Raw genomic sequence first — 18,443 nt, 5'->3', positions numbered from 1 at the left:
TCTAGAAAAGTACAGTCACGTCAGGGGCAGAGCAGCAGTCGGGAAGACAACTTGTTGCGTTAATGAATTGTGTTTAGACGGGAGTGGAGGCTCCCAGGAGCCAGCAGGCCGTGAGAACAGCGCTGGCCGCTCCCTCAGAGCCCAGGGGCGCTGCCCGGGTCTCAGCCGCAGGGATAGAGCACCCCGAGTGCCGGCGTACGCGGGGCCTTTCCTCCTTTGATTCTATTTCTTCGTCTCAGGATGACCGGGCTCGCTGCCATCACCATTTCCCACTGCCTCGCTCGGTCGGTGGGCCGGGGACGGCGCCCGCAGGAGCGGCTCCTCCTGAGGGCGCACCGGCGGCCGCCAGGTGGCGCCCGCAGCCCGCGGCGGACTCGGGGGGCGGCAGCGGCCCGGGCGGCTCGGGGCGATGGTCCCCATCCGTCACCGGCGGCACGGACTGCCGGGTCGCGGGGAACAGCGAGCTGGCAACAAAGCTCGGAAGCTGCCGGGAAAATGTCCCGGACGGTGCAGGAGAACTCAAACACATCCCTCCCCACACCGCAGCCAAACACCCAACCACACCACAGCGAAATTTAGCATTTCTTAAACGAAGGAGGCACGTGTGCGTACTAAAGAGTCATTGAAAAGCGTATTTTCAACAATGCCACCACAGACCGCTAAGAATCCGAGGGCAAAACTGACTGGTTCCTTGTGGGCCCCCACCCCAGCTCTCCCCTCCGTGCCGGCTCTCGGGCGGAGCTCGGTAACTCGGGCTGACGCGGTGAAGCACAGCCAGAGACAAGGGACATTTCTGTCATTTCTGTAATGGCCATTTAGTGGTTTCATGCTCATAGGAACACAGGCAAAGTAAACAAAAAAAAGTGAGTGTTAAGAATGCCAAACCCTTAAACAGCATCATTGCTTCAGCATTAGGATCTTCTCCCATGGATCCAGGACAAAGAATATCCCACAAAAAACCCACAAAACATTTCTGGTATGTGTGCTACTGTTAACCAGCAAGTGTACTGCAAGTTCTGCTGTGGTATTCGGCTCAGCAGAAAATCCTCATTTAAAAAGATCTGAAGTAAAGGTCAAATATTTGGAGCTGAAACAGTCCAGGCTTGCCATCTTCAAAGGTCTGTCAGCACTTTTCCCAGCATCAGCAGATACATGAGGGTAGATATGAACCAAATCTCAGTATGTAACACCTCACATTCTAATAGCATTTTCATAAGTTTTAATTAATATTCTCAGAAATTGCTTTGCAAAAAAAAGTTTTCCTCTATTTACATAAGCATTTGTATCAAACTTGCAGCTGAAGTGAAAGATGCTGCACGTTATGCTCAGAAAAATCCACTTGTTTATTGCTTCCCATTTGATCCAGCAGCATGTGGAAAGAAGGACCCAAAGCACAACTAAAAGGCAGGCCCAGAAACAATAATGAGAAACAAAATATCACTGAATTCAATGAATGCACACTACACTAATGGATATAATCTATGCTTTTATTACTATTCCAGATTGGGAACAGAAACATTCCACTGCAAGTGGAAACTGACAAACACAACAAATCCAGTTACAATAAACCTAGCCTTTTCATGCTATGTAACCCAACCGGCCTTTTCTCTGGCTTTCCCTTCCTGTCAGCTGGTTCCCAGGAAGCATTTCTACCTGCCACTAATACCCTACTACTACAGGTGTGAGCCAGTTTTATTACTGCCTCGCCTTGCATAGAATTGCTTCTGTCTTTGCTCACTGGTTTGATAAGGAAACAAGAACCTTTGGTAGAAGTAGGGCTGAATCATCCGCACATAAGCTGGCTCGTTTGCCCGGTTCTACTTCCCCGAGGAGAGCAGGCACCGGGAGTTAATTGTGTATTCGTGCCCGGCTGTCGGCCTGTTGCAGCCGAGCTCAACACCAGAACAGGACATTAGAGGGCAGCAAGCACCCTTACTGCTGCCTCGCTTTATCCAGCGCCACAGGAAAGGTAAAAACCCGTCACAACGCTCGGGGGCAAAATGTTTCCCTGCCCATTCCAAAACAGTTCAAAATTTCCTGCTTTTGAACAACTGCAGTGTGCAAGAGGCAGATTTAGGAATATACCACACCCAGTTGAACCACGTGAAGAGTGCAAGGTTAAATGAACCAACCTGGAGAATTTCCACAGCACAGGAAGAGCATAAACATTCAGGACATTCAGACAGTAACTCGTGAAATCCAGGGCATCACAATCTCATGTGAAAGGATTTTTATTTATGAAAGTGTAATTAAGTCCCCTTGCAATGTACACAGACACCCGCTACTCCAGCGGTACCAGGCAGGAATGCAATGCTACAATTTACACAAACAAGATGCAGAACGATGCTCTGGTCATTGGTGATCTCAAGTGGTGGGGGTTTTTATTCAGAACACCTGAGGAAAGGCTGTCTGGCACTGAAAGTTATCGTTAAGGCTTTTTACATATTTTAATAAAATGGAGCTATATAAACTACCAACATTCCCTACCACAGAACTCCAATTACACCACAAGTTTCTGTAACAGTTGAAAAGTTAGTTTGAAAGCCATTTTCAATAAGCCTTACTTGAGAGATATTAAGAAAAGGACACTGAACTTCATTTTAATGTTAAAAGTAGTGATTTATGACAGAGTATTTTAGAAAAACTCACATTTTCACAGTTCTTTAAACTACTGCAGAGCCCTTTTACTTCTCTGGTTGCCTATCAGCACTGTAACAACTACAACTACCTAAAGTTTAAAGGCTGAGGGCTAGTTAAGTCATGCACATTTACAAAGAGTAAAATGAATAGGTTCAAGTTTTCCATTACTAATTTTAAAGAGTCAAAGGGAAACTCATCAATATGTGCTTTTATATCACTTACCCATTGTGTGACCTCAGGAAAAAAATATCTAGATGAGCAGATAGCGAAGAAAAGGGTTATAGTGTTTGCCTCTAAAATAAAAAAATTCCCAAAACCACTACCACCAAAAACAAAAGTCAATTACAGCCCCCTCAAAAGAGGATAGAAACAAGGCATCATTCATAACCAAAATAAAAAATCCATTATTTGTCTGGGTGCTGCAGCTGGACAATGTATACAGGCACACAACATTTTGGGAAGATTTTTTGGTTTTGGTAGGTTGTTTTGGTTTGTTTTGGGAATGTTTTGGTGGTTTAGTTTGGTTTTTTTAAGCCTTTTTTTTTGGTGGTTTTTGAAGAAGCCCAGTCTTTGTGAGGCACCAAAGATGGTTATACTGAAGAGAAAACACATACAAAAATTCACTGTCTGTCAGCATGGTTTCTAGCTTTTAAGTGGTCTAGCACATAAAAACCACCTCAAAATAAAAATATGCACAACATGCAATAACAGCAACATATTGCACCTTACATGCTTCTTCCACCCTAAATGGTGGAAATGCAACTCAGACAAAGGCATTTAGTGACAACAGCAGTAAAGGTACCCCACAACACAAATGCTTTATTATCATATAAGAAAACTAGTCAAACACACCAGCAAGCCTGCTCAAGAGCCTGAGCTGGAGGCTTAAGCTCTACTCTGTCTTCTGCAAAGAAGGTGGCTCAGCTACTCCACAGCTAAAGCCTAAACACAGGCAGCTTATAACAGAGTGCTGCATGGGAGAATTTCAGTCTGAGGGCAACATCGCAGGATGGAACAGGACCTCCAGCAAACCACTGATACTTCTGTGGACATGAATTTTAATCCAGTATCAACTGGTAACACTTTCAAACCAGAGAGAGCTTCCTCATCATGAGCCAGCCACCTGCACTACAAAGGGAGCTGCTGTGAACCACTGACTGCAAGACTAAGTATCAAGGGACTCTTCTCAGCTATGAGAGTATCTTAAGTAGGTTCCAGGCATTCCCCCAAGCTCAGTAAATCCCAACTCTTAAATTTAAGCAGCACAACTACATGTATTTAATATACTACACATTAAAAGCATTCACAGCTAGTTCAACCTTCAGGGATGTCAGGTCTGCAGACTAAATTTCCCTCATGTTTATATTCTCTTCATTACTATTCTAGAAAAATGTTAAAGTTTTCCCATTATTCCTCAAGTTTCTGGACTTAAAATGGGTATCTGCCAAGATTTATTAAAGGGAAAGCAAGATCAGATGCATTTTCCTCTGTGTCCATTTAAAATTGTCTTTATTTCAGTCATTTTAAGCAGAAACCTCTCACAGCAGTTGGGATAAGCAGGCTGTTATACCATTACACTGTTACATTCAATTGCAGAGATACATCTCACTTCATACAAATATAAGCAAAAGGTGTGTTTGTGGTGAGGTTTTTCAAGGAACATTTCTTAAATGTCTCAGTGTGCCAAGTACACCGATCTGCGCTTCTTGCATCAGAAGGCCAACTAGGAGCACAGCACATCTCGCTCGTGGATCACAGGGGGAATAAACCATTGTGTCATGACAAACCTTACCTGACAGAAAAGCACATTCAATTTGCTTGAGGAATCCAACTGTTCACCTATATTCAGTATTGTCATGGGTGGGGGTCCTTAATTGCACGAAGGTACAGAGCACTACTTCTTGGATTACCTAAAGTTAAAACTTAACTGAGCACTACCCTCGCATCTTCACTCTTAAAATATCTGAGGCACAAGTATGTGTGTGTACTTGTTTTATTCATAATTTGTCTTGGGATACCAAATGTATTTCTAGTTCAGGTCATTCAACAAAATTATTGACCTCATTTCAAAACATCCAGTGATCCATTTTTCATTCAATGGCAATATCGAATGTTAAAAGGAACATAAAAACAAACATGCACACAATTGTACAGTTTTCATAAATGTCTATTTCATTATTTGTGGGTAGCGCATTAAACAGTTAAATACATTTAAATAATGTTTAAGTGACTGCACTAATGCAGAATTTTAACTAGATGGGTAACCAATTTAACTAGAAACCAGCTAACAAGTAACTGTCTAAATACTTCAAATACAGCTCTTGTTCTAGGTCATCCTTCCTGGGAAAAAGCCTGCTGGTCACATTGGAAATACATTTTAAGGCCAAATTCTTCTGATATCCCTTCTCTGCAGCAGTTTCTTCACCTTTTTAAGCCTCCAGTTCCAGGCCAAGACCAAGTTTATGGCCACCAGCATTGATGCTCTTTCCATCTATCAGGGCAGACAGTGTAAGCTTCACACCTGTAAGATTTTTAAGAAGCATGTTTACAACACAGTAGCTTTCATGCAACTTAACCTCTGTCATCACAAGTCCCAGCTGTAGCTCTCTTTTTATACAACTACTTTCCTCTAAAGATTTTTAGAGGAGAATACATCCATGAAATCTACTGAAAATTAGTCCCATGATTTTTGTAAAGTTATAACATCAATATACGAAGTCTCTAATTGCTAAATACGCAAGAGCTCTCCTTTCCTGCATTAAGACATGCAAAGGAGGAGGAAATCTGTGCACAGACACTCCTAGCTATAGAGGGATGGAATGAAACTAGATTTTTTCAAATAAGGAACTAACCAATGGCAATACAGCCTTAACAGGTGCTTTCATACCTAAGTGGAACAAGTAAAGGTCTGGAGAGCTTGTTTACTAAATATGAAGAGTAGGAAGTGTGAGGTTTTGACAATTACTCATAATTTGAAGACCTGCTATCATTCAACACAGTATGATTGGACAAAGCAGTGCCAAAAAAGAAGACATGCTTTGCCTAGCCTAAAGCTAAGCTGTCAAACATAATACAGTCCACTCCTGCACAGATCAGTGAGGAATATATTAATACCATTAGATAAAATAGTTTGTCTTGCTTAGATAATGGTTTGATGTATGACTGAAGCTACTGTAAAATATCTACTTGGCGTTCAAAGGAAAAATATTCTGAAGGAAAAAAATGCATATAAATGCAGAGACCTCTATTTTTTTTAGGATGCATAGAAGATATATATATGATATAATTCACATGACAGCTCTTACCTGGCCTCAGGGTCTGGGTATAACCCACTCCAATTAGACTAGAATTGTTCACCTTCGCCTAAAAAAAAAAAAAAAAAAAAGCAACTGAAATGCTGAAACTGATTAGTTATTTGTTACCATCTAGAATAACTATGGCAACACTGCTGTTAACAGTTTAACCAAATGTTATCTGTTCTTTCAGTTCACCTGCGTTTCCTGAATTCTCTCCTTCCAGCTATGCCCTCATCCTTCAACTTACAGCTGAAGCAGTAACATAATTTGAAGCAATAACATATTTAAGAGCAGAAGGAATGTAAGGGCAGGAAGAACTGTTACTGAAACATAGTTTCATAGGTGAACTTCACCACTTCCCCCTTTCCAGAAGGCCAGAGACATTTATCACCAGTCTCCTAAAAAATGCCACATCAGAGGACTCCTCCATGTTCATATTACACAGGAATTAGTATCTTGTCAGTCACGCAGCAAACATTGGGTAATATCATCATAAACAATATATACAAAATTATTTATCTCACTTTGCATCACTTCCCCAACAAAATGATTCCAACTTTGTAACATAAAGGAAACTATGCTGCTTATCAACTTTTAACCAGTATTGCCAGTGTTCTTCCAGAATGTGATAGAACTCCCCAAAAACTGGTTTAAAAAGAATTGTGTAAACTTACAGAACCAGACACAAACATTTTTCTTAATTGTGTTTTTCTAAACTGTGTTTTTCATTTTGTAAGTACATTAGCATCTCCAACATAAGCACATGTGACAGTCAGATTCTATGAGACTTTGCTGTAAGCAATATGACAGAATTTAAATACTGCTGGTTTAATTATAATTGCCTGGACTGTAAGAGTAATTCCTACGAGGCCTCCCAGCCTATTCTGTACTAATAACACAGGGATTCACAGCAACTGAAAATACACTGTACTTTGCACAACCCTTCAGGTTACAGCCATACTTACTGAAAGAGAAGCAGTGGGATCCAACTTGTATTTAGCTGCAAAGCCAAAGCGAGTGCTGTTGCTACCTGCTGTCCAAGCCAGGTTTATAGCAGTTTCAAGAGACTCACTCACTTTTTGGTAAATTGACCCACCAAATTCGGAACCATCATTGCTGCAAAAATTAAGAGAAAAGTCAGCTATCTATTTGCATAATCCACTCCAGAAGTAGTAACAAAAAAAGGGATTTAAAAAAAAAGATTTTTATTCAAATAAGAACTTCAAAATTTGAGTTATTTCAGATTTTTTGAAAAGAGAAGGGGAGATGAACAAAGGCTTCAGGGCAAAATTAAACTACAGTAATTCATGGAAATAAAAAGGTATTTTAGAGCGCTACAGCTATTTCTCATGTTAATTGCCAAATAAAGTCCTTGAACAAAATTCTAGATCGAATCCTTACAAACTGATCAATGTGTGTTAATGGTTACAAAATGGGCCTTCTGCACTTACGATTACTGAATATGTGAAACTCCTAGAGAACTGAATGACCTTTCAAAAATCTGTCACAATGTTTTACATTAGCAAACTGAAATGGAATTCTTACAGCTCAGACTCTAAAGTATTTTATAGTTTTCTGCTATACTCCTCAATTTCCCTGAATTCAGAGAGACACAATCCCCGTGCTTTCCCAAAAGCAAAACTTCTAACTAACTAAACACACTAGAACTCCACCAATTTTATTTACTTGGGTTGAAAGCATCATGTTTTTCAGTAAGTCTTGATCAGATTGCTCTGGAGTAAGATCTAAAGGCAGCAAGTCTGAAGAAAGATGTCTTACACTTGTTTACACTGTTTCATGTAAGATGAACCTCCACAAGCAAGATGAACCTCCACAAAAAGCCCAGAAACAATGCTCTAGTCTTGCTCTAAAACTACCACAGCATTAATGCAACATTAATTACTACCTCTAACAAATCTACTGCCCTTAAATTGTAATCTGATACTATTCAATATAATGGGGTAACCAGAAAAAGCATTATGATCAGTTCTGCATAACTGAAGCACTGCACTTCCAATCTGCATGTACTTAAGTATCTGTACCACGTATGCTCCAAGTGCTGACCAGTCCCATGTGTTTGATTTTGAAAGAGATACAAAGTATCATTTACATTTATTTTGAGTTTCCTACTGAAAAATCCACTCCATTAATGGCCTTGTAAGCACCTCTTGATATTTCAAGCATTTGTATTTTGACTAGAAGTTAAAGTAAGCCTGCTTCTGGAAAGCTGGAGAAGTTTTCAGTACTTACACATTAGTGTGCAGTTGGAAGTCTCCAGTCTTGTAACCCACAGAGAAATTATTTCTTGTCAATTTTGATTTGGCAGTATCAAAAGTCATCTGATAACCAGCAAGCCAGCCTTCATAACCAAAGACAGCTGAACCATGGACTGCAGGCCCAGCAAAATCAAAGTCAACATCACAGCCAAGGTTTATGCATTCACGTTTATATGCTGACTTAATTTTACCACTTTTCTTTCTGAAACAGAGAGAGGAGTTATGTTAAGCATACACGATCTTCCTCAGTGATCAGCAAGATTCAAGCCCTATGACTCTACACAACATATCTACAAGTCTTGCACATGTATCCCCTGGACCAGGCAAAAGTAGAGCCAGCCAATTCAGACCACCCAGGGCTATGGCAAGCAGGCATTTTCTGATGAACGCAGCAACAGTTTCACGTTTCCTGCAATCTTCCAGTATTTCTATCCCAGAAAATAAGCAAAGTTGTGAAATATGCAATACTAACCCCACAGTGATGTCATGGTAAAGAGCAGAAGCCTTTAGCATTGTGATTTGCTAAGCTGGATCAATAGCAAACCATACAAAAAGCTCTGTAAATACCACAGACCAGATCAATGGACCATGGGTGCTGTGATTCCCTAAGTAAGGTAAAAAGGTTAACAATTCTTACCCCGTATTTGGTGAGAAAGTTGTATCAAATGTCACCTTCAAGCCTTTGGCAAGCTAGTTGAAGGGGGAAGAAGATAAGATAAAGCTATAAATTCAGTTCTTACACAGAGGTAAAACCAATAAATATTTTCCTAATCTATTACCTGATCTTCAATTGCAATTTCTGTTCCCAGAGTGTTATCTGTGTTCCATTTTTCTGTAAAAGTCAGACCATACTCAGCCCACTTGTATTTGGTCTCCAAGCTTCCATTCACTTTTCCAGTGTCTGTGTTCGATGAACCAGATGTTGTGAATTCCTAAAAAGCGCAGAAGATACATGTGATCCTGAAAGCATTACACAGTGTTTCCTTCAGCAACCACCAAGATCTTATTACATAGAAAAAATTTAAAATCACTAGACAACTTGCAGGGGAGAAGGGAGACTAGCACAGCCAAGAAGAATTAATGACTCATGCCCACATGGAGGACTCTCCACAATCCCCATCTCAACTGCAGTGTTCCTGCCACTATTACAAAATGTACAGGTGGCAAATTAACTCCAAAGCAAGACAGTAGCCAGCACAAGGACTCTCCTCAAAAGCAGCAACAAGTTCTTGAAATGTAAGGTTCAGTCTGATACTCCCAGTGAGCAACTTAAAAAGCAAACCAAGAGCCAAGAACATATTAGGCACGTACTACAACTCCAGTAAAATTCTTTAAGATAAGTATTTTGTGATTTTGACATATACATATGTATTTTGTGATTTAGTGTATTTTTTACATTTTACAGTGTGCAACTGTAAAAGGTCATAGAATGGCATCATTTTTCAAACTGGGGGTGGGGTGGGTGGTTTGGTTTTTTGTTTGGGTTGGTGTTTTAACTGTTTTTTAAAGAGTTCTTAGTCTGCCCAATGCACCAGCCTTTCATACTAGCCATAGGCACACCTTCTACTCTTTTCTCTGTTTCTACTACACAGATAAAATTCCTATTGCCCTGGCACCTTGGTTCAATGACACACAGAAATAATGTTTCAAGTGGGAGCTTAGCAATCAGGCTGGGTTTATAGTATGGTATGATCTGACCTGAAATTCTCCAAAGTAACTTAGAAATCAACAGTATCACTCACATTTCTTTATTAAAGGAAGTAAACGCTGATGTCTCTCACTATTTGGATTCTCACAAAGAACAGAATGAATAGTTTCTGTGTACCACTGTTCAAAAACTGAAGGTAATTAGAAGTGAAAGCCAGGTTTGCAAATATCTTTTAAAGAGCTCTTTCCAGTGAGGTATTATTGCCCTTATGATTTAAGAAGTCAATTATTTCAACTTTTTAAAACATATAAATAAACATTTTTATCTCTGTCTTCCTCCATACACTATTTTCAAACAAACTTTTACACTCACCTTCCCCAGAAGGAAACAGATTTGAAATTGCAAGTCCTTAGGCACTCTTAGTAAAAGCTCCAGGAGCACAAAACAAACATGACTGAGACTGTTCTTTAATGGTGGCTGATCAAATCCGACCACGTCCAAGACATTTATCTGTATGATGTTAGTGACACCATACACAGTTGCATAATTCTAGCAGGTCTATGACAAGGGATGGGAACTACACAAATACCTTCACATTTAACTTCTTGCTTTGTGCTATTCCTACTGCACAGGGTCTGTGTGGCTGTAACCATTAGGACAATAGCTTCAGGAGAAACAAATGATTATATTATCTTCTTATCTCTGCTTTAAAACATCTGTAGTACATATATGGCAGCAGTTTCTCCTCCTGGGAAGGATGGCTTGTAACTGATACGGGATTCACTTTAGGGCTTGGATTTTTCAGAGAGTTTTACCAGCATAAATGGTAGTCTCCAAAGAAACAAGCTACAGTAAGAACAACTACCTCTGTAATAGTAAGGGCTCTTGCCAACTGTGTTTTGGTTGGCATACAGACTTCTAGAAAAAACAGAGCATACAACCCCATGAACCTTGTTTCTAACAGTAAGTTACAGGACTCAGGCTCCAGTTATGGGGAGGAAAAAAAAAAAACTACCATTGTATTTTGCAAAGTCTGCTATAGAAATAGATAAAAGTCACAGGGGGCACTGCTTGCACAATAAGACATCTTGCATGGAACACTACTGCAGCACTTAAGTACCTAGAAGAGGCAAAGATTCAACATGCTTATTCAATGCCAACTACTTCATACAAAAACCAAGATGGCAGAATTTTCCACCAAACAGTACCAAAGGTACTTCAGAAATAAAATCTGTATACTATAATTGGTATATTAAAATCCTTTATTTGTTTACCTTCACATGTAAGACCAGGGATAATTAATAAGCCCTTTTATTATAAGAAGATTACTAAACATGGCAATATTCCTGATACATTCAGAAGTTTAAGGGCTTCTGATATTATTTAACACCAGATATTTATCATTCATATAGCCTATAAAATATTTAACAGTATCTGAAATGTGCCCCTTTTAACTAAGTATCAGAACATAGCTAGAAAAATATATAATGAATAAAAGTTACTTAAACTCACCACTCCACTTGCAGATTTTGTTTTCACATCCAGTTTCACCAACCCAAAGCCTTAATAAACAGAAGTCAAAGTTACATGATTAACTAAGGCCCTGCACATTTTTGAACAAGCTGGTCTTTCAGGCTCAGCAGTGTCCTACATAAATATGTATAAACAGCTATAGACTAACTTCAGCATACAGACGCCACAGCAGGTAAAGGAGGCCTCTCCAAAATAAGGCAGGGAAGTGCCTCTCAGTTCTGCATGAGTAGATTTAACTACCAAATGATGCTTCTAAAAGGAAACACATTTTCTGTCCCTGGAATGGAACAGTTTTTATATAATAGTCAATCCCTTTTAAAGAGCTATCCCAACCCATAAACCACCTCTTTCTGCACAAAGACAAAATATGTCAAAGTAAAAAACTGTAAAAGCAAAGTCACTGGGAAATACACAACCAATGGAATATAAGCAGGTTTTGTGAGAGTGTCAATTCACATTGCTATCCAGAGAGGCAAGCAACAGTCTTAGTAAAAAACCCCCACATTTCCAAAGACCAGAAAGAAAGAGCACTGTAACAAAGAATGATTTAACTATGCAGCTACCTGGTATTACAGCATTTTAAGATGTGGAAGGATTCTTTATCCCAATAGCCATTCCTCTTTCTAGTCCAAAAAAGGCTACATTAGACTTGTATATAACCCTTTCTATATCAACAAATGTTGTGGCACAGACAGAGCAGTAAACAAAGTGCTGCTAAGTTAAACTACACTTGCTGCTGGCATTCTTGCATACTTGTACACCTCTGACATTTATGTGGCTCAAGCAGTGAGACTTAACAGCCTTCACATCAAAACAAGCCACAAAAAGCCTTCAACGATCAGTTTGTTGGTGGTAAAGATAAAAAACACAGCAGACCTTCCCCCTCCCCAAAAACACTGGCATTTGATCATTCAATTTTCCATACAGACTTAAAAAGGCAACTCATTGTTGCACCTCAAACATCACTTATAAAAGGTATTATTCTTACCATATCCTTTATTGAAGATATCTCTGGCAGGTTTGCCAAGGTCTACGTATGCTGGAGGAATTGCCATTGGAGCTGAAAGGTAAAGGGTTAATTAATAATGAACCTTCTGCCACTGCACACATGAAAAAATGCTACCACAATTCTTTCAAGACAATCTTTAAGGCAGATTCTGCTACATAAAAACAATTAATAATTATATATTTAAAATTAATAGATACAATACTACAGTATTCTGTGAAACGCAGGTTTTCACTGAAGGTCACTGTGAACACGAGATGTTTTCTCGGCTTATGCAGAGAAGAGGCACAGCAGAGAAAAGGCATTACAAGACCATCCAGTTCTTAACTTTTCAGGTAGATTTATCCATACATCTTTCATTACCAGGAATTAATAACTCACATTTCCAGAGTTGGCATAGCCACCGCCAAAAACCTGGACACTAGAAAGCTAAAAACCTGTAATGCAGACAGTTATTCCCTGAAGTTCCACAAAGTCCAAGTTGACACATGTTTATGAAAACTACCTCAAAGTACCCACAAGGTTTTAGTTTTGAAAATGTAAAGAGAGAGCTCTTTATCTGCTCTCCAACATCATTTTTGCCCCATATTTTACATAGAAGACATACAATTTTAAAAGAAAGATCTAATGCCATTACCCAGCAATCAACCTAAAGTTTGGGAAGTTGTCCTGTTAGTTTAAAACAGCCAAGTAGGAGGAGTGTGGGGTCTGGGAGAAGACATCTTACAAGTGCCTTTCTCAGACAGGGAGCCCCTGGTAGCCCTGCTGTTAAAGAACCTGCCAGTGCAGATGAGCTGCGGCCCCATGGACAGACAGCAGGCTAAGGTCTCGGGGAGGCCCCTATCGCTCTCCTCCCTGGGAACACGCACTCTTATCTGCCCTCCCTTCAAACACTGTTTTCCCATGATTTCAGTAGCAAGAGGCTGCTGTTACAGAGGCCCTGTATTTTAAAGTTGTGAAATGTAGGAAAGAGTATATTAATAACTCCCCCCAAACTGTGGAAGAGGGGAAAATGAAACTAACTAGACAAGGCCATGAAAATGCTAAACACAAGCAAACAAAAAATCTTATCTTCTCAAACTGATTGGTCACATTGGTTTAGCTGAGAGACTGAGATTAACATAATTGACTTTTTATCTTCCTTTAGTGTGGTGGATTGATTTTTTTTCTTTTTAAGTAAATGAAAAAACTATCTATCTTTAGAACTTGAAAAATAACAATGGCAGTGTTCTCACATGTTAACTTCCAAACCCTAATTATATCTGCTATATGCGGCCAAATTGTATGAACTGGTACTAATAAAAAAACAAAAAAAAAAAAAAAAAACCAAAACAAAAAAAAACCCAACAAAATAAACCAAACTACTTTAGCAATCAACAGGAAGGCAGAAGACTGTTCCTTATTTTTCTACAATTCATAATGCAGATTTCCAGAGTACCCTACTTCAGCTCCCTAAGGGGATAATTTCAACTTCCTCTAAGAAACAATATTTACACTCAGTTTCACATACATACACACAAATTCAGAAAAACTTCTTTAGCAAAGATGTCTAAACTCTACAACCAAGTCACTATACCAAGATATCTATCACTTGCTCAAGAACAAGTCTGGTTTTCAGGGAGTTAAACTAAACATTTTTTTAAAGAGACATGAAAATGGCTTAAAGCATCTGACGCATAAAGAAGCTTAGCCCAAGTTCAAGTTTCTAGAAGAACAGACCCTGATCCCAGTGAGATGCCATTGAATGGTTCCTATTATTTATTCCATGGAAAGCAGCAGCTGATAGACCAATTACAAGGGAGTGTGAGAACTCTTGCCTGCAGAGTTCTGCTGTACAGCACCCCTACAATTCAGCAGCTGAACATCTTACACAGAGGGTTTAGCTACACGTCTCCTCTAATGAGTACATCTCACCTCTAACTAGCATTGCCAGAAAAATAATCATTTCTAGTTTTGGAGTTTTATATTAGCCTTTACCACAGACATGCTTTCACAGTATAAATAAACGAGCTTTTCCCTTTTGTTTTCATTGTTTCCAAGCTGACTAGACAACCAGTACAGAAAAGAGATTTATGCTAAGCAGAAATGTCCTGAGAAGGTAACAAACTTGTATCTGCGTCAAAATTTAGAGGATTATTACAGTAAAAAGGATGCTACTGTTTTATCTGACCTAGTTAAGCATCCTTACCACTTCAGGGAAACCAACCAGTATTTGTCAGACATTCCAGTCTACAGATACAAGTTGTGTGATAAAATGTTGAAAGAGAGTCCAACTGTCACTCTGCTGTTCTAATAATATACTGTAATACTGACAGGGATGGATGAGGACAAAACAGGAAACCAAGAGTTAATTTTGGATATACTAAATGCCTGATAAACCAGTGGCACCGTCAGAACGCTCATTAAATGATAACAGGGCCATAAAAAATCAGTCCTGTGTCCTTCAATGTTAGACAGGTTCGCAAATTCTTAAAATGACAAATCATTTTTCCCAACCCTATTTTGAAGCATCCTTCACTTAAAAATTACTAATTAGAAGTCACTAAACAATTAGCATCATTTAGCAACTACAGGTTTGCTTTAAAAACTGTAAAATAATAGACCTGAAGTACAGAATATACTTGAGCCAAGTGAGAGCTCCACCCTAATCTTTGTTTCATGCCACCATGATGAAAAAAATTTAATTAATCTGCTACTCGGGAGGCACAACCATGCTTTCTTCTGCCATTAAAAAAAAAAAAATAAGTCACCCCAAGAACAGAAAAATGCATTAACGTTACTGGAATTACTACATCACAGTTCTCCTTGGAGGCAGTATTTCAAAACTCTCACACTCGTCAATTAAAAAATGCCACAGGCCTCTATTAGGATTTCTAACACTTTTAAGATCTCAAGACATTCAAGATCAAACTAGAAATCATATCAGCCTATAATAGATTTTTTAAAAAAAATCTGTACTCACGTAATTTAGAAAAGCAACAACTACGCCGAAATTGTCCCAGTATCCCAATAAATAGCAGCAGAAAAATTAAGGTTATTTAAAAATTAATTTGTTAAAATATACCGGACACACGGTGACCTTCAGGCTTACACTGACAGTGCAGAGAGCTTTAAAAAAAGCCACCTCCTTACCCTTGCATTAACCGTCTCTCTATTCACAGACCGGAGGTGGACACGCAAGCCTAATATCGGCCAGGCCAATGTAGAAACTTAAAGGACAAGATCTGGAAATGGACTACGGGCTCAGGAAGCGAGGCGGGGGTAGCAAAGCAGCGCCTCCCGGAGGGGAAGGGCAGCGAGGGGCGAGGGGATGCGGCCGCAGCGCGGGCCGGGCCGAGCGGCGGCCCCAGGCCGGGCGCCAGGCGCGCCGCCCGCCCCGCCGCAAGGTGAACCGACCCGCTCGGCGCGGCCATCTTGGGCATCCCGGCCTGACCCGCCCGCCCCGCCGCGCCTCGCGCAACCGAGCCCGGCCGCGGGGACAGCGGCCACGGAGAGACGGGGAGGCCCCCGCCCGCCCCGCGAACCCGGGAGCGCTGGGACGAGCCCGCGGCCCCGCGACCCCCGGCCCACGAGGCCCCGGACCCGCTCGCCGCCAGGCGAGCCCCGCCCGCCCCCCCCCACGTTGCCCCGCGGGGCCGGTAGCGGCCGGGGCCGGCACCTGCTTGTGCTGGTTGTGGCCGGTCGTCGGGGCAGGTGGGCTCGGGCCGGTCACGGGGGGGTGCAGGGGTGCGGCAGACCGCGCTGCTGCAGCTTTGGGCACTGGAGGGCGAAGTGAAGGAGACACCAGTCCGCCCGCCCGCCGCTGGCGTCCCGCAGGACCCCGGGCTGCCCGGGCCGCCCATCCTGCCGCCTGCCCCGCCCGCCGCGCCACACTACCACCGGCCCCGCGGCAGCCGCCGCCGCCCGCGGCCTAGAGCTCGGTAGCCGCGGGCGGCGCCGCAGCCCCGAACCTAAAGCCGGACCGCGGCGCCGCGGCCCGGCAGGCGCTCGGCCGGGCAGCCCCGGCGGCGGCAGGGGCCTGCGGGAAGGCGGGCCGTGCGAAGGGGCGAGGCCGGGCGGGGCCGGTGCACTCGGGCGGGCGGAGCGGCTGGGGCCGCCCGCGGGGCAGGAGGAGCTCCGCAGCGGCCGCAGCGGCCGCGCCCGGGATCCTTCCGCCCCGGGGCCTGCTGGGCAACGTTCTTCTCTCCTTGGAGACGGGCGGCCGTCGGCCGTACATACAACAGCAGCCGCGCGCCGCTGCCCTTCCTGAGAAGCTACCGGTCACCCTCTCGGGGCCCACCCGCCTCCCGGCCTGGCACACGGACTGCAGCCGCCCTTCAGCCGCGGAGAGCCAGGGCCTTTGCGCCGGTGGCGCTTGCCGGGCACAGCCCCTGCTCCTCGTTACAGTCCCCAGGAGCCCTTTCCTGCTCCAGGGAACAGCGGCCGCGGAGCTCGGGGCTATGACGCAGTGCCCGGCATCGCTCCGCAGGGCTGCTCGCCTTTGCTGTCCCACTGAGCGCAGCACAGCTCGCACGCTCCGCTGCTGCCCCAAGGCCGCAGACACACAGGGACATCTGCAGGATGGCTGTCCTATTGCTGCTCTGGCAGTTCTAGCCCATCTAACCAGGTTTCGTGCCTCCTGCAGACAAGTTACCACAGACTTTCCAAATGCCTAAGCTCCGTTTTTACCTCTTCCAGTCACCAGCCACAGACGCCCCCCCCATAAGAGCACAGCATGTCTCAGGCCAAGAGAAGCAATGACCCTCAAAGCTTTCCTAGATAGTGCTGTCTGACCATAAATCATAGCTGGAAACCACAGTCACACGACTATTGTGCAGCAGCCTCTGCAGAGCTCTGCAGGAGGAATCACCGAGTCACCAATGCAGACCATTGCAAGGCCAAGGAACCGCACAACAGCCATTTCTAAAATTCATATTCTTCTCTCCTTGCTTGGATTATGACATGATCTCAAATTCCTCAAGAAAGTGAAATTCATTTACAAATAAAAAAATATATTTGTGTGATATGAAAAATACATAATAACACAATTCATTTCCCAGAACACATGGTACAACAGTAATTATCCAGGATATCAAGAAAAGAGCACATTAGCAGCAAGGCCCAACAAATGCAGTCAGCACCTTCTTGCTATAGCAAAAGATAAGCAACAGATTTTCTTTGTGTGTGTGCAAGTCCATGGCTTTCACACCAAAAGATCCAAGAGATGTTTCATTCTGACAGTTTTAAGTAACACAGTTTGGCATTGCACTGATAAATACGTGTTGATGAATCAAGAAGGAAAGCCACATACCGAGAAATAACAGTAGGAAAAGAAACCCAGTGTGTCTTACTGTACATGGAAACATACATTAGGAATAAACAGAGATCTGATTAAGTAAAAATAGATTGTGGAATAGGTTGCTCATTATTTAAAGACATGCATTTATTATTCATACCAGTACTATAAATCCATTCTGGATAAAAGTTCAGTTGCTTATAGGACACATCAGCATTCTGCTCCCCCCCCCCCCCCCCAATTTAAAGATTAATATTTTAGTAATGGTTTGGCTTTATTTTTAGCAATCTAGGAAAGCAATTACTGCCCCGCCCTGAGAAAAAAATCGATGAATCACTTGCTTTGTGAGACAAGGCAGAAGCAATAATCTGAGACAGACAACAGCACACAAACTCCTCTGCATTCCGGGGTTCTGTAGCAACAGCCTCTGCCTGCCAGTGTTTGTTACTCACTCTTGCCCTGCCCCTGCCTTGTACAACCATGCCTTATTCATCTCAGCATATCTGCTAAAGCTCAGAGCACCAAAAAGGCACAGCTTCAGGCCTGCAATAGCAAGCCTTCTGAATTACTCTAGACCTTCCTTCTTAGGAATCCCCTCATACAATTTAGTGCACACACTCCTATGTAGATGCACTTCCTGTGAATGGGCTGGTTTTCTGTTGAAATTCAGCAGCTCTCAGGTTTAGGGGCCACTTGCAGTTGAACTGTTACCATTTTGTGTGAATAGAGCCATATTTGTGTATAACTGACACCAGATCACCTGTTTGAC

General features: G+C 42.3%; 1 protein-coding gene across 1 annotated transcript; it reads right to left on the bottom strand.

Annotated features, from left to right (window-relative positions):
- Positions 1 to 2,215: 2,215 nt before the first annotated feature.
- VDAC2 (voltage dependent anion channel 2) lies at positions 2,216 to 16,246 on the bottom strand. The gene is made up of 9 exons (XM_054276893.1): positions 16,058 to 16,246; positions 12,382 to 12,453; positions 11,373 to 11,422; positions 8,992 to 9,144; positions 8,850 to 8,902; positions 8,187 to 8,414; positions 6,902 to 7,052; positions 5,946 to 6,003; positions 2,216 to 5,161 (listed from the first exon to the last, which is right to left on the bottom strand). Exons 1-9 carry the CDS (start codon positions 16,239 to 16,241, stop codon positions 5,070 to 5,072), a joined length of 1,041 nt encoding a protein of 346 aa, XP_054132868.1. The 5' UTR covers positions 16,242 to 16,246; the 3' UTR covers positions 2,216 to 5,069.
- Positions 16,247 to 18,443: the final 2,197 nt, after the last annotated feature.

Source organism: Melozone crissalis, unplaced genomic scaffold (assembly GCF_028551555.1).
Source record: "Melozone crissalis strain CALT ecotype California unplaced genomic scaffold, PUWL_Pcris_2 ptg000019l_1, whole genome shotgun sequence".
NCBI classification, from domain to species: Eukaryota; Metazoa; Chordata; class Aves; order Passeriformes; family Passerellidae; genus Melozone; species Melozone crissalis.
The sequence above is the reverse complement of the archived record's forward strand: the minus strand, read 5'-3'. Positions and strand labels throughout refer to the sequence as shown.